The sequence below is a fragment of the Henckelia pumila genome, chromosome 4, assembly GCF_033568475.1.
Source record: "Henckelia pumila isolate YLH828 chromosome 4, ASM3356847v2, whole genome shotgun sequence".
Lineage (NCBI taxonomy): Eukaryota > Viridiplantae > Streptophyta > Magnoliopsida > Lamiales > Gesneriaceae > Henckelia > Henckelia pumila.
Window position 1 is genome coordinate 159496034 of NC_133123.1, and position 24423 is coordinate 159520456.

General features: G+C 38.0%; 3 protein-coding genes across 8 annotated transcripts in view; 2 read left to right on the plus strand and 1 right to left on the minus strand.

The window, feature by feature from the left end:
• Window positions 1–2875: 2875 nt before the first annotated feature.
• LOC140862202 (uncharacterized) lies at window positions 2876–3772 on the minus strand. The gene has a single exon (XM_073265209.1). It carries the CDS (start codon window positions 3770–3772, stop codon window positions 2876–2878), a length of 897 nt encoding a protein of 298 aa, XP_073121310.1.
• A 356-nt stretch (window positions 3773–4128) lies between these two features.
• LOC140863846 (putative late blight resistance protein homolog R1A-10) lies at window positions 4129–9885 on the plus strand. Of its 3 annotated transcripts, XM_073267581.1 has the most exons (6): window positions 4129–4275; window positions 4363–4421; window positions 6229–8750; window positions 8858–8901; window positions 9070–9372; window positions 9460–9885. In XM_073267581.1, the coding sequence occupies exons 3-5, from the start codon at window positions 6325–6327 to the stop codon at window positions 9081–9083; spliced, it is 2484 nt and encodes an 827-aa protein (XP_073123682.1). In that variant the 5' UTR covers window positions 4129–4275; window positions 4363–4421; window positions 6229–6324; the 3' UTR covers window positions 9084–9372; window positions 9460–9885. The 3 variants fall into 3 exon arrangements, with proteins under 3 accessions (XP_073123682.1, XP_073123681.1, XP_073123680.1); XM_073267580.1 differs by lacking the exons at window positions 4129–4275; window positions 4363–4421 and having other exon boundaries at window positions 4807–8750; window positions 9460–9520; window positions 9620–9885; XM_073267579.1 differs by lacking the exons at window positions 4129–4275; window positions 4363–4421 and having other exon boundaries at window positions 4807–8750.
• A 2763-nt stretch (window positions 9886–12648) lies between these two features.
• Window positions 12649–24423, plus strand: part of LOC140864439 (putative late blight resistance protein homolog R1A-10) — a 29274-nt gene continuing 17499 nt past the window's right edge. For 3 of the 4 annotated variants that reach the window (XM_073268623.1, XM_073268624.1, XM_073268625.1), the window contains exons 1-2: window positions 12649–15571; window positions 15939–15990. In XM_073268623.1, the coding sequence (XP_073124724.1) occupies window positions 12889–14901 (2013 nt within the window). In that variant the 5' untranslated portion in view covers window positions 12649–12888 and the 3' untranslated portion in view covers window positions 14902–15571; window positions 15939–15990. Of the gene's footprint in view, window positions 15572–15938; window positions 16062–24423 lie in introns of those variants that run through there. The other variant, XM_073268622.1, reaches the window with a different exon arrangement.

The following is a 24423-nucleotide window of genomic DNA, read 5'->3' on the forward strand; positions in this document are numbered from 1 at the left end:
TGTCGGGCCTTGTCACTGTTAAATAAATCAATCGACCAACTAGTCTTCTATATTTTGTTGGATCATTTAGAGATGATCCATCAGTGGGTATAAGTTTTAAATTTTGCTCCATTGGAAAATTTTCAGGACGTGCACCTAAGAGCCCTGAATCTTGCAAAATATCAAATGCATATTTTCTTTGAGACATAAAAATACCTTTTTTGGAGCGGGAGAATTCAATACCTAGAAAATATTTCAAGTCTCCAAGGTCTTTAATGCGGAAGCGTTTGAGAAGGGAATCTTTGAGGCGTTTCATTTCATGTGCATCATTACCTGTGAGAAGTATATCATCTACATATATAAGAATTGATGTAAAAGATGTACCTTGAGCCTTAGTGAAAAATGAATAATCAGCTTTTGATTGTTGAAAACCAGCCTGTTGAACGATATTCGAAAATGTGGAAAACCAATTTCTTGAGGCTTGTTTGAGTCCATAAAGAGATTTGTTGAGCCGACACACTATGTTCTCCCCCTGTCGGCGAAGACCGGGTAGAGGTTGCATATAAACAACTTCATGTAAATCACCATGGAGGAAGGCATTTTGAACATCTAACTGATGGATATACCAGTCACGAGCTACAGCGACGGCCAGAAGACAGCGAAGTGTCGTAAGCTTTGCGGTAGGTGAAAATGTCTCTTGATAGTCGATGCCTTCAATTTGATTGTACCCCTTAGCAACAAGACGAGCTTTGTAACGTTCGATGGTGCCATCGGCATTGTATTTTATTTTATAAACCCATTTACAACCGATTGGTTTATGTCCATCGGGCAAAGATACTAGGTTCCATGTGTTATTGAGTTCTAAAGCTTCTAATTCTGTTTTCATAGCTTGTCGCCAATGTGAATTAAGGGCAGCTTGACCGTAAGTTTTGGGTTCGACATGATCTGAGACAGTGGCTAAAAATATAGAATGCGAAGATGACAAACGTGAGTATGAAAGAAAATGAGAGAGTGGATATCGAGTACCTTCTTTAGGACTTGGTGGTGAGGCAGAGTGATTTGCTTGAGACGACATTAGAAAATCTCTATGCCATGCTGGGGTTTGCTTAGGTCGTGTGGACTGTCTTGTAGGTGGATTGGATGGAGTAGGTTGTTCAAGAGTAATGGTTGATGTGTCTGAAATTGTGGATTTGTCTAGTGGAATAGAGGTAGTAATAGGGTCGAAATGAATAGGCGTCGTTTCGAGAAGTGGTGTGGTTGTGAGAGGCTGGTTGGTGCTGTCAGGAACAGTAGGGGTGATGGGTTGAGGAGTATGAGGTGTTTTTGTGGGTTGGTTCCATGTTTCAGTAGGCTCAAAGATAAAGTTTGGTATTGCAAAATCAGAATCTGAAGGAGTTGGGGTAAGAAAAGGAAATGCAGTTTCATGAAACTTGACATCACGACTGACAAAAATTTTCTTTGTTGCCATGTCATATAATTTGTAGCCTTTTTGTCCAGTCGGGTACCCAATGAAGACACAACGTGTTGCACGGGGTTCAAATTTATGAATGGAGTGTACAACGGTTGCATAACTTAGACAACCAAAAACCTTAAGATGAACCAGAGATGGAGGACGATTATATAAAATTTCAAAAGGTTTTTTATTTGAGAGTAATGGAGATGGTAATCTATTAATAAGATAGACGGCGGTTAAGACACACTCACCCCAAAAATGTAAAGGTAAATGAGACTGAAAAAGTAATGCGCGTGCTACAGTTAAAATGTGACGATGTTTTCTTTCAACAACTCCATTTTGTTGTGGAGTGTAGACACAAGTGTGTTGATACTCAATACCATGAAATTTAAAATAATTTCTCAAAGAAAAAAATTCAGAGCCATTATCTACTCGGATTGCTTTGACGGAAGCTTGAAACTGGGTGCGAACAAAATGGATGAAGGACTTCAAAATATTTTGAGTTTCAGATTTGTATTGCATAAGAAATATCCATGTGCATCGTGTAAAATCATCTACAATGGTGAGAAAAAATCGTGCTCTTGAGTGTGTGTGAACTTTGTGAGGACCCCATATATCACAATGCAATAAATCAAATGGAGCTTGAGTTGAGATAATACTTAATGGGAAAGGAAGTCTTGTTTGCTTTGCCAAAGGACAAACAGTGCATTTATTATCATAAGAGATATTATTTGTAGATAACAATGAAGAAGCTAATTTAAGACGAAATGGCGATGGGTGCCCAAGACGCATGTGCCAAAGGCTAGAAGAGTGTGAAGTTTGGTTACAAGTTGGTGCTTTGTGTAGCGGAGGCATGTAATAGAGACCACCATGTTGTTTACTCGAGCCAATCATCTTCCCCGTAGCCAAGTCCTGTAAAATACAAAACTTAGGGAAAAAAATGGCACAACAATTCAGGGCAGTAGTAAGCTTAGCAATAGATATTAAATTTAAGCGAAAACTAGGAACACATAGAACATTATCTAAGGTGATATCCGGGTTTAAAGATATAGTGCCAATCGAAGTGATCGAAGCTGTGGATCCCGTTGGTAAGTTAACAATGGGTACGAGTGTAGGTTGTGTCGTAGCGAAGAGTGAAGAATCAGAGGTGATATGATCAGTGGCACCACTGTCCAAAATCCATGGTTTAGTGAGAACAGAATTAATCGAAACATTAGAGAAAGGGGCCAGACCTGTTGCATTCGCATAAGAATCTTTATTACCAGTATTGTGGTCTGGATTCATCGTAGATAATGCTCGCGAGAGTTGCTGGAGTTGCTCGGTTGAAAAACCTGTGGCATTGGCAGTAGGAAAAGTGTTCTTGCGAGGTCCACGTTGTTGTTGTGATTGGCCTTGTCGATTTCCCACGATGTTGGGTGTCCATGTACCATTTTTGTATTTGCATCAATCCTCTGTATGCCCTCTTTTATCACAGTGTTTGCAATAATACTTTAGAGTATGACAATTTTCAATGGTGTGGCCGTCTCGATCGCAATGTTCACAATACTTGCCTTTTGATTTATTTGAGAAGTTGTTCGGATGGTTCCGAACTGCAGCTGCAATAGAAAAGTTCTCGGTTGTTTCTGTAGTTACTTCCCTTTGTACCTCATCTTGAATGACCAATGAATAGGTCTGGCGAACATTCGGCAGTGGGGTTATCATGAGGATATTGCTACGAACACTACTGTAAGTGTCGTTTAAACCCATGAGAAACTGCATCATCCGATCCTCCTCCCTTTGTTCCATGTGCTCCTTCATCTGGTTGCAAGCAAAAATTGGCCGATATGTATCTAATTCGTCCCAGAGACTCTTGAGTTTTGTAAAGTAAACTGAAACTGTCATTGTGCCTTGTGAAAGAGAGGCAAGAGATTTCTGAATCTGATAAATTGCTGGTGCGTTTTTTTGTGAGAATTGGTCTTTGAAGTCTTCCCATACTTGACGAGCCGTTGTAGCGTGAATGACCCCCTTGGCTAGATCGGGTTCAACAGAGTGAGTGAACCATGATAAAATCATGCTGTTGCATTGATTCCAAAGTGCAAATTCCTTTGGATTCTCTGTTTCAGATGGTGATTCAATAGATCCATCAATAAAACCAATTTTATTCTTGGCTGTGAGGGCATGAATCATAGATTTGCTCCATGATGGATAATTGGAGCCATTCAGTTTTGTTGGAACAAGGATGTGTCCAGGTTGGTCTGAATGATGAACTAAGTATGGGTTTGAGAGATCCATCGAAGAGTTGGTTTTTGAATGAATGTGAGGTGTTGTATGGGATGGTGATTTCTGATTTTCATCTGACATTGTAATGATAAAGTAGTGGTGGTCGAATTTTTGAAAAAAAAATAAAATTAGTAACCAGTCACCAGGATGGGCTTTGATACCATCTTGAATATTGACAAAAGAAGATAAATGGGCAAGCAACAAATGTTCGAACAAGATTATGCAGCAGAAGATGTCTATTCTTTTATTATCAATATGCAATATATACATAAAGGAATGACTAATATGGTAGACTAGATTTAAGGCTATTATGTCGCGATCCTCTTTTTGTGGGATTTGACATACACTAATTTAGGAATACAAATAAAGTAAATTCGTAAATATATATCTAATATAATATAAATCGACGGATATTTCGTAATAACGCTTACCACAATCGGGTTGTGTATGTGTAAAGCATCTGTGTTGGCTTCAGCAAATGAGATACTGGAGAAGCAACTGAGCTACGGAAATGATGATTTTCGAGTTATTAATGTGGATCCTAAAATTAAGTGTCGTCCGTCTCTTTCCCTTGCAATTTTCAGGTGAGATAGATTCGTGTGTGCTACCTTATATATCATTTTCTAAATTTAATAACGAATGAATTCTATATAATTTCGCCTGCTTTGTAGGTTCCACGAAGCATGGCTTGCAAGAAGCGATGTTGAGATGGATTATTTCTAGCTAACAGGTATGATATTGTTCGTATAGACGATGCAATCGTGTTACGGTACACTGAAAATTGAGCTATCAAATAAGCTAACGTAGTATGGAAACTTGTTGAAATCTCCTTATTGTAATAAATTCTTTGAGGTGTTTGCACAAATCCGTGCGCGTGGTACTTGTGGAATATGATCTGGGTTTTTCCAGATCGTTTAACTTTTGTAAGAAGTTGTTGAATTTTTCTTGATGACTTTTGTAAAAAGATTTTTATTGTAATATTTAGGTAGTGTTTGAGAGAGATTTTAGGAAATACTTTTCAGCTTTTTCTTAACAAATTTTTTAAAATTTTATTAAAGAAAAGTTGAGAAGCACCCAAACACTACCTAATATGTTACAACCTCCACCGATAAATAAAAATAAAACAAACGATTTCTTTCTTGATAAAAGGAGAAAAATATTGCCCCACAAATCACAATATATCAAACCACCACTCTCTAAATTTTGGATGGTAAATGAGAGAACGAAGAACTAAAACACAATGGTTTTCTAATAAGTTCAATTTGGCAGACTTCTCCTTTGATTAAAAAATAGGCTGCTGAAGTGTGAACGATGAGCAATTTCCCATCTAAAGTGAATGAGACAAATGGCAAATTGTTTTCAAGCCAATTTTATGTTCATTTAATTTTGTCAGAATCACACTCAATTATTGCGATTATTTTAATCATGTCTACCTAAATTGCATGTCTACCTAAATTCAATAATTTCCTAACCAATTAAAATCATAATTTACGCCAATGAGGTCTTGGCCTAGTGGTCAAGACTAAGGTCCTGAGACCAATAGGTCTCAGGTTCGATTCCCGCTGACTGCGGGTTAGTTTCCTAATTTATTTAGGTTGATTTGGTTAGTTTCTTTGCTCGAGACAAGCACGTCTCGAGTCCATGCTTAAGTCCCGTCGATTGTGTGCGGGCAATTTCTTTCTTTAGTGTTACAATTGAGATGTAATTTGATATTTGATGTACTTGTACTCAAAAAAAAAAATCATAATTTACAACTATATATTTTTGAAATCTATTGTATTGAAGCTTGAATCTTCCAACCAAGCTTATAAACTCCATTTATATCCTGGTGTGTTACTAAAAGAAGATTTTTATCAGAAGGCTTATGCTCACCAAAACGGCCATTAAAAATTATTGTACCGAAATCAATTTAAGAAACTGATGTAGTGTTTGGAAAAATTTCTAAGAATCAATTTTCAGCTTTTTCTTAACAAAATTTTGTGAAAAGCTGAGTAATGCTCTTTAAAAGCTCTCCTAAATACTATCTTCATGAACTAATAAAACTCTAAATTGAAGTGAACTATTTTACTCGATGCTAGAAAACACAAGGGGTTTTCCAAGCAGTCTCCTCCTTCGATTGAAAAAGTAGCTGCCTAATTGTGAACGTTGAACGATTCCATAAAAGTGTACGAAACAAATGACAACTCCTTTTGAGGCAAATTTTATATTCATTTTGTCAGAATCATACTCCATTACTGCCATTATTTTAATCATGCATGCCTACCTAAAATACAATAATTAATGTCCAAACCAATTAATATCATATAACACATTGAATTGTGTTGTGTATTGAAGCTTGAACCATAGAACCAAGCTTAACTCCATGCATTTTAATCCTGGTATGTATGTAACTAAAAGAAGATTTTGAGATGGCTCATGCTGCTATAATCTCACTTGAGCTAACTCTTGAGCAAATCCTCCTTCACCCTTATATATTCATCAGACCTCGTGAGAAGAAACATATCGAATCCTTCCATGAAAAACTTGAATTCTTGCAGCGGTTCTTGGAAGAACATCCCTCCCATGCAAGCAACGAAAACGCAACTTTTCTTGAAAGAAGAATCAGAGATGCAGCTTATGAAGCAGAAGATTCCATGGATCTCCATTTGAACAATCTGTGTAATTCAGAGGAAATGATTTGGCAAATGGAGATTGAGCCTATGATGAAGCAAGTTGATTCCATAGTTGGAGAGGTGGCCGCAGAGATTAATGAACAAATGGGGTTGGAGAATATCAAACAAATAAGACTTTCCTCTAAGGAAAAGGAGATAAAGACACGCGAAGAACCTCCGAATGCTTTACGCAAGGATTCATGGAGTTCTACAAAAAACTTAATGGTGGGATTTGATGAGTACTTGATGCAGATTGTGGATCAACTTACAGGGGATTCATCTGCACTCGAGTTCATCTCGATTGTCGGGATGGGAGGTATCGGTAAGAGTACATTAGCAACTCATGCTTATAATGATCCATATGTTGTACATCACTTTGACATTCGTGCTTGGGTCACTGTATCTCAATCATATAACATAAGAGATATCATGTCAAGGATACTAGACTCGATGAATAAATCACCTAAGGGTAATCAATTAGGACTTGATGTGTACCAAAACTTGAAGGGTCGAAGGTACCTCATCGTAATAGATGATATTTGGGATATTAAGGCCTGGGATGACCTGAAAAGGATGTTTCCAGATGACCAAACTGGAAGCCGAATCATGTTGACCACTCGGATAGCCGATGTGGCTGCGTATGCTAGTCCTTCTGGGGCTCTTCATCAAATTTCTTTACTGAATAATGATCGTAGTTGGGAGTTGCTACGTGCTAAAGTTTTTGGTGATGAACCTTGCCCTCTCGATTTACAAGAAATCGGAAAGACAATTGCACAAAATTGTGGGGGACTTCCCCTCTCTGTTCTGGTAATTGGAGGATTCCTCTCGAAGTTAGAGATGACACAAGAGGTGTGGCGATCCGTTGCTGAAAATGTGACTTCGTTTGTGTTTTCAAGTGACGACCGATGCTCGGCTATGCTAAGACTAAGCTACAACTACTTGCCTCAATATTTGAAGGCATGCTTCCTGTACACAGGAATTTTTCCCAGAAATCATGAGATTAGTGTTTCCAAACTCACCATGATGTGGGTTGCTGAGGGATTTCTGGGACAAGCTCATGGTCGAAGCTTAGAAGAGTCGGCAGAGAGGTGTGTGGAAGACCTCCTTGATAGAAGCCTGATTTTGAAGTCTCAGAACAACTCCGAAGGCAAAATCAAAGCTTTCAAGATCCATGACGTCTTATTCGACTTCTGCATAGAAGAAGCAAAGCATGAGAAGTTCCTTAAAATAATAGGAAGTCCTGCGCATCTACTTTCGACAAGTACAGTAAGTGAGCGTCGTCTAAGCATTCGAGTTGATGTACTGTTTGAGCACAGTCGGTTTAATATTGACTCCATGTCAACCACTTCATGTGTTCGCTCGCTTGTTTCTTTGGGACGATGGCCACCTTCCTCAGATTTGTTCTTGAGATTCAAACTTCTTAGGGTACTACATGCTACTGAAGTAGCATTTTCTCAATTTCCATGTCAAGTTATGGAGCTTTTGAATCTACGCTACATGGCTTTGTGTTGTAATGGGGATATACCAGCATCAATAACTAAGCTGTGGAATCTCCAAACTTTAATAATGGTTCCAGATTTCGATCTATTGGGGGAAAATTACTTACCTGTGGAAATCTGGGTCATGTCACATTTAAGGTATGTAAGGTGTTACGGAGCTAATTTTCTTGATCCTACCGCTGCCAAATTCGACATTTACAGAAAACATGTAGTTCTAGAAGACCTCCATACTCTCTCAGGGTTATGGAATTTTGAGTTTACAGAGGAAATGTTGCAGAGGATTCCAAACATCAAGAATATCGACGTTTTCTATGATTCTCGCTGTTTGGTAGAAAACGAATGGTCGTACTACCAGCTTGAGAATCTTGGCAACCTGCATCAGCTTAAAGCATTGAAGATATTTGTAATTCCAGACCCAAGTTGCTCGGTAAATTCGAAGTTTACCGTTCATTTTCCAGCATCGCTTAAAACTTTAACTTTGGGTGGGGTTAGAATTCCATGGCATGAACTGACAATTATAGGCTCGTTACCCCATCTTGAAGTTCTCAAACTGAAGGATAATGCATGCGTAGGGACGGAGTGGGAACCAAATGAAGTAGAGTTCTGTCAACTAAAAGTTTTGGTACTTGAAAGTTTGGAGTTGGAGCATTGGAGAGCTGAGTCTGACCACTTCCCAAGCCTCCAGCGCCTCATCATTCGATGGTGCTACAGCTTAGTCGAGATACCGTCTGGGTTGGGAGAAAGCATGACACTTACCACAATTGGGTTGGATGAGTGTGAGGATTCTGTCTGGGATTCAGCAAACGAAATAAAGGAGACACAACTGAGCTATGGAAATGATGATTTTCAAGTTACTAATGTGTATTCTGCAGAGAGGCATTCTAAGCGTATGTTTTTCCAAGCTTTCAGGTATGACCCTATTGTAGCAACTAATTTATAACTTTCATGTGTCCTACATGTAATAATATCATTTTCTGTGTTCGACTAATTTATTATATCATCGTGCCTGCTCGTAGGATCATGAAAGACGCACCAGATGACTCTGAATCATCACAGACAGGTACTAAACATTAAACCATTTCAATTGCGTTTTGTAAGTGTTTATCCTCACACTAAAGAATATGCTGGAAATTGGTTCAGAAGTGCAATACACAACATATGACATGTTTGCAAATTGGACTATTGTTAAAAAAAAAAAGTGATGATGTTTACCTTATTTTAATCACAGATGAGGATGAATGACCATGGAATGCTGCCATGAAAAGTTTTGGTACTTGAAATCGGAAGTGAAGCCGTTTCTTGAGCGCGATCATTATCCGATGGTGCATCAGCTTGGTTAGATACCATCTGGGATGGGAGAAAGCCCCACACTTACCACAATTGAGTTGTAGAAGTGTAATGCTTCTGTCTTAGCTTCAGCAAATGAAACACTGGAGAAGCAACCGAGCTACGGAAATTATGATTTTCAAGTTATTAATGCAGATACTTCTAAACCTATGATATTTAGGACTTCTATGCGTGCATTTATCAGGTGTGTGGTGCACAATTCTTTTGTCCTTCCTGAAATGTCATTTTTCTAAACTTAACGAAGTTAGTCTATAATTTTGTGTGCTTGTAGGCCGCGAGAAGTTCGAATTGGTGAAGGAGCGATTGAAAACACAAAGGATGATTCATAAATGGTATCAAATGATGAGTAATTTCAATTGAAATTCATGTTGGAAATTGGTGCGATGTAGCACATATGGCATGCTCACAATCACTCTTTGACTTCATTTTAGTGAGATGATCGAACTAGCTATACAAGAGAGGACTTCAAGATTAGGATTCCTCCAAGTCACATAATCATCAAACAACTATGACAAAAAATTTCATCGTGTTTCGGTTTCTTTTGAAGCTATATGCAATTCTTCGTTTTTCTGTAACATTATATTGTCCGAGTATATATATCATGATCTTTAGTAATAAGGCGAAAAACATTGAAAAACAATATTGGATAATAGCGCACTGTAATTCTAGATTTATGACACACACACCTTTTCGATTATGTTATGTGCTACAACCGTTATTAGTTGTGAATATCTAAATTTTTTCAATAAAAATATCTAAACTGCTCTTAAACGATTAACTGAACATTTTAATTAAAATATTAATACATTAACTTATATTTCTAATTAAGTTTATGTATGCCATTATTTAAATTAATTTAAATATTAAATTTTAATTAAAAAGTAATTAAACTTATTACTTAATTTAATATAATAATATAATTTATTATTAAAATATATTTCGCAAATGACTAATATTAAGATAAACTAATTATATATAATTTTCATAGTTATATGATTAAAAGTTGATTTTTTTCAATTAAATATATAATTATAAAACAAAGTTAATTTAATTAATTATTTAAGTAAGGGCAATATTATCGTTTTTATTTTTATTTAAGTTAAGGTGTGTATGCTACAAATCTTCAATTATATGAGATTATTAGTTCAAAAAACTATCACAATGAGTTATTAGCAAATCTAGGATTTCATAATATTGCTAAAACCCTCTATAGTATTAATTCCTCGTGTTTTCAAATTCTGAACACATAATACTGAAAACACGTTCGGATTAAGGGTGTGCTCAAAATTTGAAAAAACAAAGGTACATGTAATCAATATTTGAAAACACATAGAGTTAATAGACCATGTTTTTTTTCATAGGGAGTTTTTAGCAATAGCAAGATTTCACAAGATAAACTAATTATATATAATTTTCATAGTTATATGATTAAAAGTTGATTTTTTTCAATTAAATATATAATTATAAAACAAAGTTAATTTAATTAATTATTTAAGTAAGGGCAATATTATCGTTTTTATTTTTATTTAAGTTAAGGTGTGTATGCTACAAATCTTCAATTATATGAGATTATTAGTTCAAAAAACTGTCACAATGAGTTATTAGCAAATCTAGGATTTCATAATATTGCTAAAACCCTCTATAGTATTAATTCCTCGTGTTTTCAAATTCTGAACACATAATACTGAAAACACGTTCGGATTAAGGGTGTGCTCAAAATTTGAAAAAACAAAGGTACATGTAATCAATATTTGAAAACACATAGAGTTAATAGACCATGTTTTTTTTCATAGGGAGTTTTTAGCAATAGCAAGATTTCACAAGATAAACTAATTATATATAATTTTCATAGTTATATGATTAAAAGTTGATTTTTTTCAATTAAATATATAATTATAAAACAAAGTTAATTTAATTAATTATTTAAGTAAGGGCAATATTATCGTTTTTATTTTTATTTAAGTAAAGGTGTGTATGCTACAAATCTTCAATTATATGAGATTATTAGTTCAAAAAACTGTCACAATGAGTTATTAGCAAATCTAGGATTTCATAATATTGCTAAAACCCTCTATAGTATTAATTCCTCGTGTTTTCAAATTCTGAACACATAATACTGAAAACACGTTCGGATTAAGGGTGTGCTCAAAATTTGAAAAAACAAAGGTACATGTAATCAATATTTGAAAACACTTAGAGTTAATAGACCATGTTTTTTTTCATAGGGAGTTTTTAGCAATAACAAGATTTTACATGAGTTGTTTATGCAATTAACCCTATAATCATTGTTGTATAATTCATCCAAAATTTCAGTGATATCCAATTTGATTCCAAGTTTTCGATGTATCGCGTTAGATTCTTTTTACCAGAGTACGGATTATCATTTGTATAGGGCTCATTCTATACTGCACCGGATGAATTTCGCCTGGTGCAGCATCCATCGTTCATTGGCCCGGGCCCCTGGACGTGGGGCCCGGGCCAATGAATGGCCCAGACCCATGGGATGAATTTCAACTGGATCATAGAAGCACCTTTTGTATAGGCTATGGGTTGGTTCGATGCTTGCCCTGTGCCCATGTGTAAACATCAACGGCCCAGATCCAATATTTTTGGTCATATATCTTGACTGAACAACATGCGACTATTGAAATAACGCGTAGTGTTTAAAACCAGTCCAAGCATTGAATAGATCAGAGAGTGACTGGTCAATTCAAATAATACATATTTTGACTTTTGTTATACAAGAAAATAATCTCTCTAAATTATTAGACTCAGTTGTAAATATTTATTAATGAAACATGCATTTAACAAATAAAAAATTATTTCAAAAAGGGAACAAAGAAAAAAATTTAAAATAGTTCATTTGTTAATTCTTATTATTAGAACATAACATAACATAAACATCATGAGAGGGTTGCTTTAGCAACGCACCCAAGTGAGAGGAGTCGAAAATGATCTAGCTAGCACAATATATACAGAGTGTATTCACCAAGTACAAACTACTTGATCAAGCTAGGGGTGGGTGTTTTAACATCGGGTATTGGGTACCACCCAACCAAAACCCCGATCGGGTCGGGTAATTTTATGAAAATATCGGGTTCGGGTAATTACCCGAACTCGATTAATTGTGTTCAGGTTGGTGTCGTGTCTACCCAAAATTAAATAGGGTACCCGATATATAAAATATATATATAATAATTATTATTATAGCATATATATATTATATTATATTATAATTTACACATATATTATATTAAAACTCAAAAAGGTTTTTTAGGCTATAAATGTCGGGTACCCGAAACTACCCGACTTTTTTGGATAATTGAATGGTCGGGTTGCAAAATAAATTTCGGGCTCGGGTAGTAAAAATACTATTCGAAAGTTCGGGTATCCGACCCGAACTACTCGAACCTGACGAACCCGACCCGACGCCCACCCCTACCGACTAACCATGTGCTCGAAAGCCCTATAGACTCGACGAAACCAAAGACAGACAAAACTCGGTGCCGGCTCATGGCTTGGCTCAAATGGAAGGGTGGAGAAAAAAATGGGCGCCAATAAAATGGAGTACCCCATGGTGAAAGTACTGTAGAATAACATTCCAAGTTGCTTTCACATTTTGATGAACTTTTCATTGCATAGATTCTTAAATCCCACAATGAACAGGCTTTCATTTGTATCCTGAGACAGAGATTTAGTCATGGCCTATGCTGCTGTAATTACTCTTAAACTAACTCTTCAGCAAATCCTCCTTCATCCTGATACATATTCCATACCTTGTGAGAAGAAGCATATTGAATCCTTTCACGAAAAGCTTGAATTCTTGCAGCAGTTCTTGGAAGAATACCCTTACAATAAAAGAAATGAAAAAGCTATCTCTGTAGAAACAAGAATCAGAGATACAGCATATGAAGCAGAAGATTTCATGGATCTCCATTTAAACAACCTATCTGATTCGATGATGGGGCAAATCATTAGTATTGAGCTAATGATGGAGAAAGTTGATTCCATAATTGAAGAGGTGGCAAAGATTAAAGAACAAATGGGGTTGGAGATCAAACAAGGAAGAGGTTCGCCCATGGAAGAAGACACCAAGACCTGCAAAGAACCTCCGAATGCTTTAAGTAAGGATTCATCAAGTTCTGCGAAGAACTTGATCATGGTGGGATTTGATGAGTACTTGATGCAGATTAAGGATCAACTTACCGGGGAATCGTCTGCACTCGAGGTCATCTCAATTGTAGGGATGGGCGGAATCGGTAAGACAACTTTGGCGACATATGCTTATAATGATCCATCTGTCCTATATAAATTTGATGTTCGTGCTTGGGCCACTCTATCTCAATCATATACTAGAGTACGAGATATCCTGTTAGCTATGCTAGATTCAATGAAAATATTGACCAAGGAAATGTATCAAGAGAGTGGTGATCAATTGAGACTTCATGTGTATCATAACTTGAAGCATCGAAGGTACCTCATCACAATAGATGATATTTGGGATACTAATGCCTGGGATTACTTGAAAATGATGTTTCCAGATGACAGAACCGGAAGCCGGATCTTGTTGACCACTCGGATTGCTGATGTGGCTGCATATGCTAGCCCACCCGAGGCTGTTCATCATATTTCTCTTTTAAGTGATGATCAAAGTTGGAAGCTACTATGTTCTAAAGTTTTCGGAGATGAATCCTGCCCTCTCAATTTACAAGAAATTGGGAAGACAATCGCGAAAAATTGTCGAGGACTTCCCCTTTCAGTTGTGGTAATTGGTGGATTACTCTCAAAGGTAGAAAAAACACAAATTGTGTGGCAATCAGTAGCTAAAAACGTATCTTCCTTGGTGTTTTCAAGCGATGATCAATGCGCAGACATACTAAGATTAAGCTACAACTATTTACCTCAATATTTGAAGCCATGCTTCCTTTACATGGGAGTGTTTCCAAAAGGTCATGAGATCCATGTTTCCAAACTCACCAAGCTGTTGGTTGCTGAGGGTTTTCTGAGACAAGGTGAAGGTCAATTCCCAGAAGAGGTGGCACAAAGCTGTGTGGAAGACCTCCTAGATCGAAGCTTACTTTTAATGTCCAAGAAGGATTATGAAGGCAAAATCAAAGCTTTCAAGATCCACGACCTCTTGCTCGACTTCTGCGGAAAACAAGCAAAGGATGAGAAGTTCCTTCAAATAACAAAAAGTCCTGCCAATCTACATTTTCGAACAGTTTCAGAAAGTGAGCGTCGTATAAGCATTCATCGAGGGGAAAAGTTCGAGTTTGTATATTCTTGTTATGTGTTAGATGACTCTACTTCTCATGTTCGCTCCATTCTTTGTGTGGGTCAATGCAATATTTTCTCATATTTGCTCTTAAGATTCCAACTTCTTAAGGTACTGGATGCAACTCAAACACGGTTTCAATACTTTCCACCTCAAGTTTTGGAGCTTGTGAATTTACGCTACATCGCTTTGCTTTGTGATGGGGATATACCTGCATCAATAACAAAGCTATGTAATCTCCAGACATTAATTATTTCTGGAGATCGGTGGAGATATAGTAAAAATCGCTTACCTATGGAAATCTGGTTGATGGTGCATCTAAGGCATGTAAAGTTTGACAGAGTTTATTTGCTCGATCCATGCAAAGCCAACTTCGATTTTTACAGTAAACATTTAGTTCTTAAAGACCTTCAAACTCTATCAGGTTATGGAATTTGAGATTCACCGAGGAAATGTTGCAGAGCATTCCGAACATCAAGGAAATCGATGTTTCCTACGATGCTCTCAGCTTGCTGGGAAAAGAATGGTCCTATTACCAAATTGACAATCTTGGCAACCTACATCATCTCAAAGCATTGAAAATACGCGGCAGTCCAAACCGACATTGGTGTTTGAACTTGATTTCACCCTCATCAAGAATTAAGTTTCAGTTTCCGCCATCGCTTAAAACTTTAACATTGGGTGGGGTTGAAATTCTTTGGAATGATTTGGCAATCATAGGTTCATTACCCAATCTTGAAGTTCTCAAACTAAAGAATCATGCTTGCGTAGGGACAGAGTGGGAACCGAACGAAGAGGAGTTCTGTCAACTAAAAGTTTTGGTACTGGAAAGTTTGGACTTGAAGAATTGGGAAGCTGATTCTTACCACTTTCCAAGCCTCAGGCGCCTCATTATCCGACGGTGCAACAACTTGGTGGAGATACCATCTGGGATCGGAGAAAGCCCGACACTCGACACCATCGAGTTGTACAACTGCAATGCTTCTGTCTCGGCTTCAGCAAATGAAATACTGGAGAAGCAGTTGAGCTACGGAAATGATGGCTTTCAAGTTATCAATGGGGATGCTAAACCGAAGGGCTCGCGGCGTACTCGGCATTCACTTCTCAGGTGTGATCTTGTTGTAGAGGAGATAACCGAGGTGTAGTGCAAAATTCTCAAATGAAATGAATAATAATGCTAGCAACTAATTTGCTTTCGTTCCTTCATTCTAAATCAACAAATTCAAGTTGCTAGACATTATTATACGGTTCCAAAATCTTTTACAACTTCCCTCTATGATTATCTTCTATCAAATGAATGTCAAGATTATGCATGTTGAGTTGACCTTTTTTAAAGTTATAAATGCTAGAAATTGATTGTTCAATATAATTGACATGATCCAGTAATATAATGGTGAGATGGATTCGTTGTGTCCTACGTGAAATATCATTTTCTAAATTTAACGAAGTTATTCTATGATTTTGCCTGCTTTCAGGTTCTTAAAATCAAAAGGAAAGGCTTTGAAGGAGAAGGATGATTCCTAACAGGTATTAAATGTTGAATATTTTCAAATGAATTTCATTAAATATTTATCCTCACCCAAATATCTGTGGGAACTTTGATCAAACACTTTCCGATCCCAAAAACGATCTTCACGCCCACCGCCTCTGCCTCGGCCGCCCTAGACAACCCCATTTCCAGAAAATTTCTGAAAAACAATCATTTGAAATATATGTAATTATCCATTATAATTATATCCTAAAAAGGATTAAAAAAATGGATAGTAGAAGGATTAATTAAATTTAAAACAAGCTAATGTAGTACAATTGTGATTGTTAATTTGTTTTTGAATTCCAAAAATATTAATTTTTGTTATATCTAATTAGAATTAGAGCCGTCAATTTGGGTTAGGTTCGTCGAGTCGCCCCTTCCCGCCACAAAGTTTAAGTGGGTTGGGTTGAAATTTTTTCAAGGGTAAATTGCATATATCACCCTTGTGAAATCCCGTGTTAGCTAATAACCCCCTGTGAAAAATTTTTAAGCTAATAATCCCCTGTGATTCTAGATTTGTAGCATACACACCCTTCTGGCTAAAAAATGACGAAAATGCCCTTGACTTTTATGAACTATTTAATTTATCATTTATTTTATGTAGGGGTATTTTCGTCATTTTTTAGCTGAAAAGGGTGTGTATGCTATAAATCTAGAATCACAGGGGGTTATTAGCTTAAAAAATTTTCACAGGAGGTTATTAGCTAACACGGGATTTCACAAAGGTGATATATGCAATTTTCCCTTTTTTTCAACCCAACTAAAGGTGGCGCCTAGGCGGATTGGTCCGCCACGGGCCTGAGTTGGCCCGCGAGCCTGGAGAATTATTATTTTATTTTTATTTTTATTGTGATATATGTATTTTTAAATGAAAGTTGTGAATTTTTTTTATTAATTATTTTATATAAAATTTATACGTATGTAATCAATAATTAAAATTTTTATTAATATGTTTCTATTAATATTTATTTATGAAATGAAATTTATAATTAATTATAATGATTTTTATTTATTTATATTTGTAGTAAACCAACTCGTAGGTCGGTTCGCCTAACCCGCAACCCACTTTGGGTTGGGTTGGGTTGGGTTGAGAATTTTCAGCCCGCCGGAATGATAGTCTGGTCCGCCCTCGACCAGTCAAAAGGTAGATTTTTGGTGGATCGGCCCGTTCCGTCATAAGTTGGTCAGTCTGACAGTTCTAATTAGCATCTACCCTACCGATGATACGTATTTGACGTTAGTTTCGGAAAGTCAGATCCTACCATTTTAAATCATTGATCTACTTATTATTCATATCTTAAATCATGGTTATAAATTAAGGGCAACTTATAGATAACTCCCTAAATCAAACATAACTTTCAATTTACTCCATATATTTGTCTTTCCGAAAATGCCCTTGTCATTATTTTAATCATTATTATTTCTTGAATTATCAAATGTGGAATCGGATTCAAAATCTGATTCACTTGATTCATCAAGATAATAAATATTTTCATCGTCGGATGAAAATTCAATTGTTTCTACGGGATAGAATCCAATAGTATATATTTCTTCAAGAAGTTTAATTTTATTTTTCTTTTCGTTTTGTTTTGGACATTCATTCGCATAATGTCCTTCTTCGTTGCACAACCAACATGTGCAATTCTTTCCTTTACCCTTTGGGCAAGGTGGTTTTTTGTTATCAAACTTTTTATAAAATGTTCTTTTATAAGGTTTTCTGAAAAAATTCTTTTTAAATTTCTTTTTCTTATAGGGAATAAATTTCTTATTAAAAGATTTATAAGGTTTATTAAATTTATTCTGTTTCTGTCGTTTTAAATATTTGTGTGACATGTTTGTTTTGCAACCGTATTCTTTTACCGTGAATTCCATTTTGTCACAACAAAGTTTATTGTTTTGTTTGTAGGATTTAGAGATTCTTTTATTTAGTGTTACTTCATGACATTTCTTTGTTATTATGTCTTTGATGAATTTAATAGCTCCTCCTAAAGTTTTAGCATAAGGACTAGTTAAGAATTCATCTTTACTGTGTATAGGTATATTAGGTATCTTATTAAAGATACTTAGTTTATAATGTTCCTTTTTATCAGCATCTATTAATTGATAATAGTTTGTTTCATAATCACAAATAAATTCTTCTAAGTAACATAAATTGCATAATTTAATATTATCTAATATAAAGATTGCTCTATTTTGTTCTATATTCTTAGCTACCAAATTAGCATCATTATTAGAAACTCCTAAAAATTCTTGGTACAAGGCATCAACAAATAGTTTGAAATATCGATGTCCTGTCATTCCTTGTGGTAGATTAGTAATTACTAGATTTTCAGCCCAAGTTCTTACTGCTCCTACCAGTGTCATTTTTATCATCCCATGAGTTAAAACTTGAATATTCTCACTTTTGTCTAATAATGATGTTAATTGAATTTGTACTGATAGTTCATTTGCCCAATGATCTATCTTTGATTTTCTTTCTTTGGCTGTTGAACAACCTAAATCTAAGATATTCTGTTTTACAAATCCTGATGTTTTTGATTCTCTAAAAATATCTCTAACATCTTTATAAGATCCAGAGTATTGGTCTCTGTTATTTTTAAATTCTTCATCTCTTCCATCACTACCTTCTACATTCGTTCGTAGATTTAATCGTGGTCTAGAATCATCTTCAGATTCAGATTCTGAAATATCCATATCTCTGTATTGTTCTGAGTCCTGATGTGAATGATATAATTCTTCTGTATTTACTCCTATTTGTTCAAAATCAGATGAGTCGGTTTCACTAAACATCTCCATACTTATGTTTGCCATAACTAAGGGGATTTCTATACCATGATTCAATTTTGAATGGTGGTTCTTCCTTCATTTTTCTTTTTCCTTTATCTATTGGAAGAACTTTCTTAAGATAGTTTAATATTTCATTACTATGTCTTTCTTGTTCAATTATTAATCTAGTCGTTGCTAAATCAATATATTCTTTGAAATTCTTCTCTAATTCTTGTATTGATAGATTGATCTTTTTAATATTATTTTCTAAATCTCTTAGATCTTTTTCTAATTTTATTAAGGACGTCATTGCGATGAGGTTGACTCATTAACAATAGCTTGTTTAATTTTAAGAATATTTTGATTCATGGTTCCAATCTTATCAAGAATATCTTCATCATTTCTAGCAAATGATAATGATCTTCTTGGTACAGACTGTTTTGTGATTTGGAGGTCATCTGAACTCCATCTTTTATAGGGATTTATTTCTTCAATAAATGCTTTTCGAGGGTGTTCAATTCTTGTAATATTTTCAAACATTCTTTCAACAGAAATAGTTGGTTTTGTTGAAATTATTTCTGCTTGAGAATTATTACTTATTGCTTGTAGTGACCCTTATCCGGATCACCTACTAAACAGAACTTAGGCATGCAATTAACTTAATTGAAACAGATATCAGAATAAAACTGCGGAAACCATAAACATTATACAATCCCAAGTAAAGGAATCTATAATTATCCAATAATATACAACCAAATCGAATAGCTATAAAAACCCCAAACAATCAGTAGTAAAACATAAGCGAAGCTCCAGCTGGCCAACCACTGACTAGCCCCTCCTGGATCCACCCTCCTCGTCCAATCGCAAACCTGCCCCATGGAATAGGGTGTCCAGAAAATACAGAGTACGAGACGTGAGCATAAAATGCTAAGTGCGAGAGTATGAGTATACATGCATGCAAAGTGAACTCCCTATAGACTCGAGGTCAAGGATCAGATAACAGAGACAGACCGGGCCCTGGTATGTAGCACGCTGTGCCGTCGCTTCAGGAGGTGGCTCCCATACCGAGATAACCGTGGAAACGCCGGACCCAAATCGATGAAAGTCCATCCACTAACAGGATAGGGTACAACCCTACTAACAGACATCTCGAAGGAGATACAGCAAGATGCAAATGAATGCAGCATAATATTATGGCATATAAATCATGCAGTCACATAATACATGCATACTCAGTCAGGATATCTCGAACAGTACTTTCGTACCTCAATACAGTGCAAGCTCTACCAACTCTAGGTCCACGCCTATAGTCTGCTCTACACTGCCAAATGATACTACTATCATCAAAGTGCTCTAAAAGCCTTAACTAAGCTATTGCATACTCCTAAATATTTATAGGGAGCAAAAGCTATACCTTCGTTCGTCGTTAGCCCTTTGATGTCGATGCCTCCAGAACTTGGGCACAACTCCGCTACGACTACCGAACGCCTCTCCGACCTCCGGACCAAGCCTAAGAAGACTAGAACAGCTCCAAAAGGACTAGAAAGGAAAGGAGAACTCGGAATTGGCAAATGAAAGTGAAGTCTTGGCCTTCTATTTATAGACAACGATCAGAACTTCCGATCCTTGATCGGAACGTCCGAACCTCGATCGGAACGTCCGATCCTGTCATCGGAGCTTCCGAAGATCCTGATCTGCCACGTGTCAAAATATCACTTGATGACTCCGGATAGGGGTGATCGGAGCTTCCGGTCCTGATCGGAGCTTCCGATCCAACCACACGTCATGCCTGACGTAATAACATCGGTGCCTCCGATCGCTCATCGGAGCTTCCGATCCTGTTCGGAGCTTCCGATCCGTCCGATACCTAATTCAATTAATTAGCATTAATCCTTTAATTACTCAATTAGGGCACGGGCTACTACATTCTCCCCCACTTAAGATATTTCGTCCTCGAAATCAGATCTTAAGTACCGAATGCAAATACAGAAATCAGAAACATTCTTTATTCAAATCAAACGTTTACAGAGTTTGCAACTGAATACAACTTAAAGAATGAAATCAAAACAACTCAGGATGGTCTTTACGCATCCTGTCCTCAAGCTCCCAAGTAGCTTCCTCAGTGCCTCGGCGCTGCCACTGAACTAAAACCAAAGGAATGACTTTGTTCCGTAAAACCTTATCCTTATAATCCAGGATACGAAGAGGTTTCTCAACATAAGTCAAATCCTTGTCTACCTGAACCTCAGACCGCTGCAGAATATGAGATTCATCCGCCACATACCGTCGCAACAGAGATACGTGGAACACGTCGTGAATGCTGGATAGATGCGGTGGCAATGCTAGTCGATAAGCCAAATCGCCAATACTCTCCAAGATCTCAAACGGACCGATAAATCTGGGAGACAACTTGCCCTTAAGGCCAAATCTGAGAATCTTGCGGAAAGGTGACACTCTCAGAAACACTTTCTCCCCGACCTCGAACTGCAAAGGCCTACGCTTGATATTAGCATAACTGGCCTGACGATCCTGGGCAGTCTTAATCCGTTTCTTGATCTAATCAACAATGTCTATCGCCTGCTGGATAAACTCCGGTCCTTCAGCCTGTCTCTCCCTCACTTCTTCCCAGAAGAGTGGAGTACGACAACGTCGCCCATACAACGCCTCAAAAGGTGTCATCCCAATACTAGTGTGATAGCTGTTGTTGTAAGCGAACTCGATCAACGGCAAATGATCCTGCCAGGCTGAACCAAAATCCAAGACGCACGCTCTAAGCATATCTTCTAACGTACGGATAGTGCGCTCTGACTGACCATCAGTCTCCGGATGATAGGCTGTACTCAAACTGAGAGTAGTACCCATCGCACGCTGAACACTCCCCCAGAATCTAGAAGTAAACCTGGGGTCCCGATCGCTGACAATGCTCACAGGCACTCCATGAAGTCGGACGATCTCCTGAATGTACATCCGTGCCATGCGATCCACAGAGTACTCTCGGCTATAGGCAATGAAATGCGCTGACTTGGTGAGTCGGTCCACCACCACCCAGATAGCATCACAGTTCCTCGGGGATACCGGCAAATGGGTCACAAAGTCCATAGTGATAAACTCCCATTTCCATTCAGGAATAGGCAGACTGTGAAGCAATCCTCCAGGTCGTCGGTGCTCTGCTTTGACCTGTTGACACACCAAACATCTCGAAACAAACTGATAAACACTGTGTTTCATTCCCTTCCACCAGAAACGAGTACGTAGATCCTTGTACATCTTGTTGCTCCCAGGATGAATACTCAACTTAGTGCGATGCGCCTGAGACAAAATCTCCTCTCGCAACTCTTCATCCTGCGGAATCACAAGCCTACCAGACAAACACAGAAAGCCATCTGACTGATAATGAAATCCAGACGAGCTACCCTCGTTAGCTAGACGAGCTAAACGCTGAGTCTTTGAATCAGACATCTGAGCATCTCGGATCCGCGAATACAAGGCTGGCTCAGATAATATCGCAAACATCTGGATACTCTGCATACCTTTCTTATGCTTGAAGGTAAAACCTGAAGTACAACAGTCACTAATCGCACTAGACATCGAACAAGTCTGAAGTGCGGATAGTCGCACCTTGCGACTCAAAGCATCAGCGGTGAGATTAGCAGCTCCCGGATGGTACTTAATCTCGCAATCATAGTCCTTAAGCAAGTCCATCCAACGTCTCTGTCTCATGTTCAATTCTGCCTGAGTGAACAAATACTTGAGACTCTTATGGTCGGTGAAGATCTCAAATTTCTCGCCATACAGATAATGACGCCAGATCTTCAAAGCGAACACAATGGCTGCCAATTCCAAATCATGGACTGAGTAGTTGTCCTCGTGAAGCTTCAGCTGTCTAGAAGCGTATGCGATCACATGCCCATTCTGAGTCAGGACACAACCTAACCCCTGAAGAGAAGCATCCGTGTAAACTACATACCCTCCAGATCCTGACGGTAATGCTAACACCGGCGCAGAAGTCAACCGCCGTCGAAGCTCACGGAAATTCTCCTCACACTCGGAGGACCACTCAAAATCCACACCCTTGCGGGTAAGCTGCGTCAACGGTCGAGCTAACTGAGAGAAGTTCAGAATGAAGAGACGATAATACCCTGCTAGACCCAGAAAACTACGGATCTCAGCAACTGTCGTCTGACGCGACCAATTAAGTACCGCTTCAATCTTGCTTGGATCAACAGAAATCCCCTCCCTGGATATGATATGGCCAAGAAAAACCACTCTATCCATCCAGAACTCACACTTGCTCAGCTTGGCGTACAATTGCTCATCTCGAAGAGTCTGCAGTACCAACCGCAAGTGAGAAACATGCTCTTCCGTATTACGCGAATAAACCAGGATGTCGTCAATGAAGACCACGACAAACTTGTCCAAATACTCCCTGAAGACACGGTTCATCAAATCCATGAATATAGCCGGAGCATTGGTCAAACCAAATGGCATCACTAGGAACTCGTAATGCCCATAGCGAGTACGGAATGCAGTCTTGGCTACGTCCTGATCACGGACTCTCAACTGATGATACCCAGATCTCAAGTCAATCTTGGAGTAAACTGACGTGCCCTGCAGCTGATCAAACAAGTCATCAATACGAGGCAACGGATACTTGTTCTTCACAGTGACTCGATTCAGCTGCCGATAGTCAATGCACAGCCGCATCGACCCATCCTTCTTCTTCACGAAGAGAACAGGAGCTCCCCAAGGAGATACACTAGGACGAATGTACCCCTTGTCCAAAAGATCATGTAGCTGATTCTTCAACTCACGCATCTCTGACGGAGCCAGACGATACGGTGCTCTAGAAATAGGCGAAGTACCCGGCATCAACTCTATGCCAAACTCGACATCCCTAGCAGGAGGAAAACCCGGAATCTCATCAGGAAACACATCTGGAAATTCATCCACAACAGGAATGCTCTCTATCCCAATACTCTCAGCGGAAAAATCAACTGCATAGATAAGGTAGCCTTCCCCGCCAGACTCTAGAGCTCGACAGGCTCTCAAAGCTGATACCAAAGGCATCGGGGGTCGCGCTCCCTCACCATAGAAAAACCAACTCTCACTCCCTTCCGGATGAAAGCGTACTAATCTCTGATAGCAGTCCACTGAAGCTCGATAGGTAGTCAGCACATCTATTCCCAGAATGCAATCAAAGTCGTCCATCGCCAGGACCATGAGATTCGCCAACAGAACGTTCCCTTCGAACTCTAAAGGGCAACCCATCACTAGACGCTTAGCCAAAGCAGATTGGCCCATCGAAGTAGAAACAGACATCACTACGTCTAGTGCAATGCATGGTAACTTATGCCTCTTAACAAAATGTGCAGAAATGAAGGAATGAGATGCACCAGTGTCAATAAGTACAAGAGCAGGTATACCATAAAGCAAAAATGTACCTGCGATGACTTTCTCATTCTCCTCCACAGCCTGATCATGTCTCAGGGCAAACACCTGGCCAGAAGCTCGTGGCCTCAAATGAGAACTCCCAGCAGACTGTCCCTGTGACCTCTGCTGTACGGTGGCCTGAGAACCCGATCCTGAACCAGATCCAGAACCGACTCCCCCAGACAGTGGACAATCCCTCCGGATATGACCAGTCTCTCCACAACGGAAACAAG

What these genes read in the sequence shown, in the direction of transcription:
- LOC140863846 (XM_073267579.1), top strand. Translation starts at nt 6,100, where the DNA reads ATGGCTCATGCTGCTATAATCTCACTTGAGCTAACTCTTGAGCAAATC. An exon ending in ATGTTTTTCCAAGCTTTCAG is followed by an intron (nt 8,751 to 8,857) that starts GTATGACCCTAT and finishes GCCTGCTCGTAG; the next exon opens with GATCATGAAAGACGCACCAG.
- LOC140862202 (XM_073265209.1), bottom strand. Translation starts at nt 3,772, where the DNA reads ATGTCAGATGAAAATCAGAAATCACCATCCCATACAACACCTCACATT.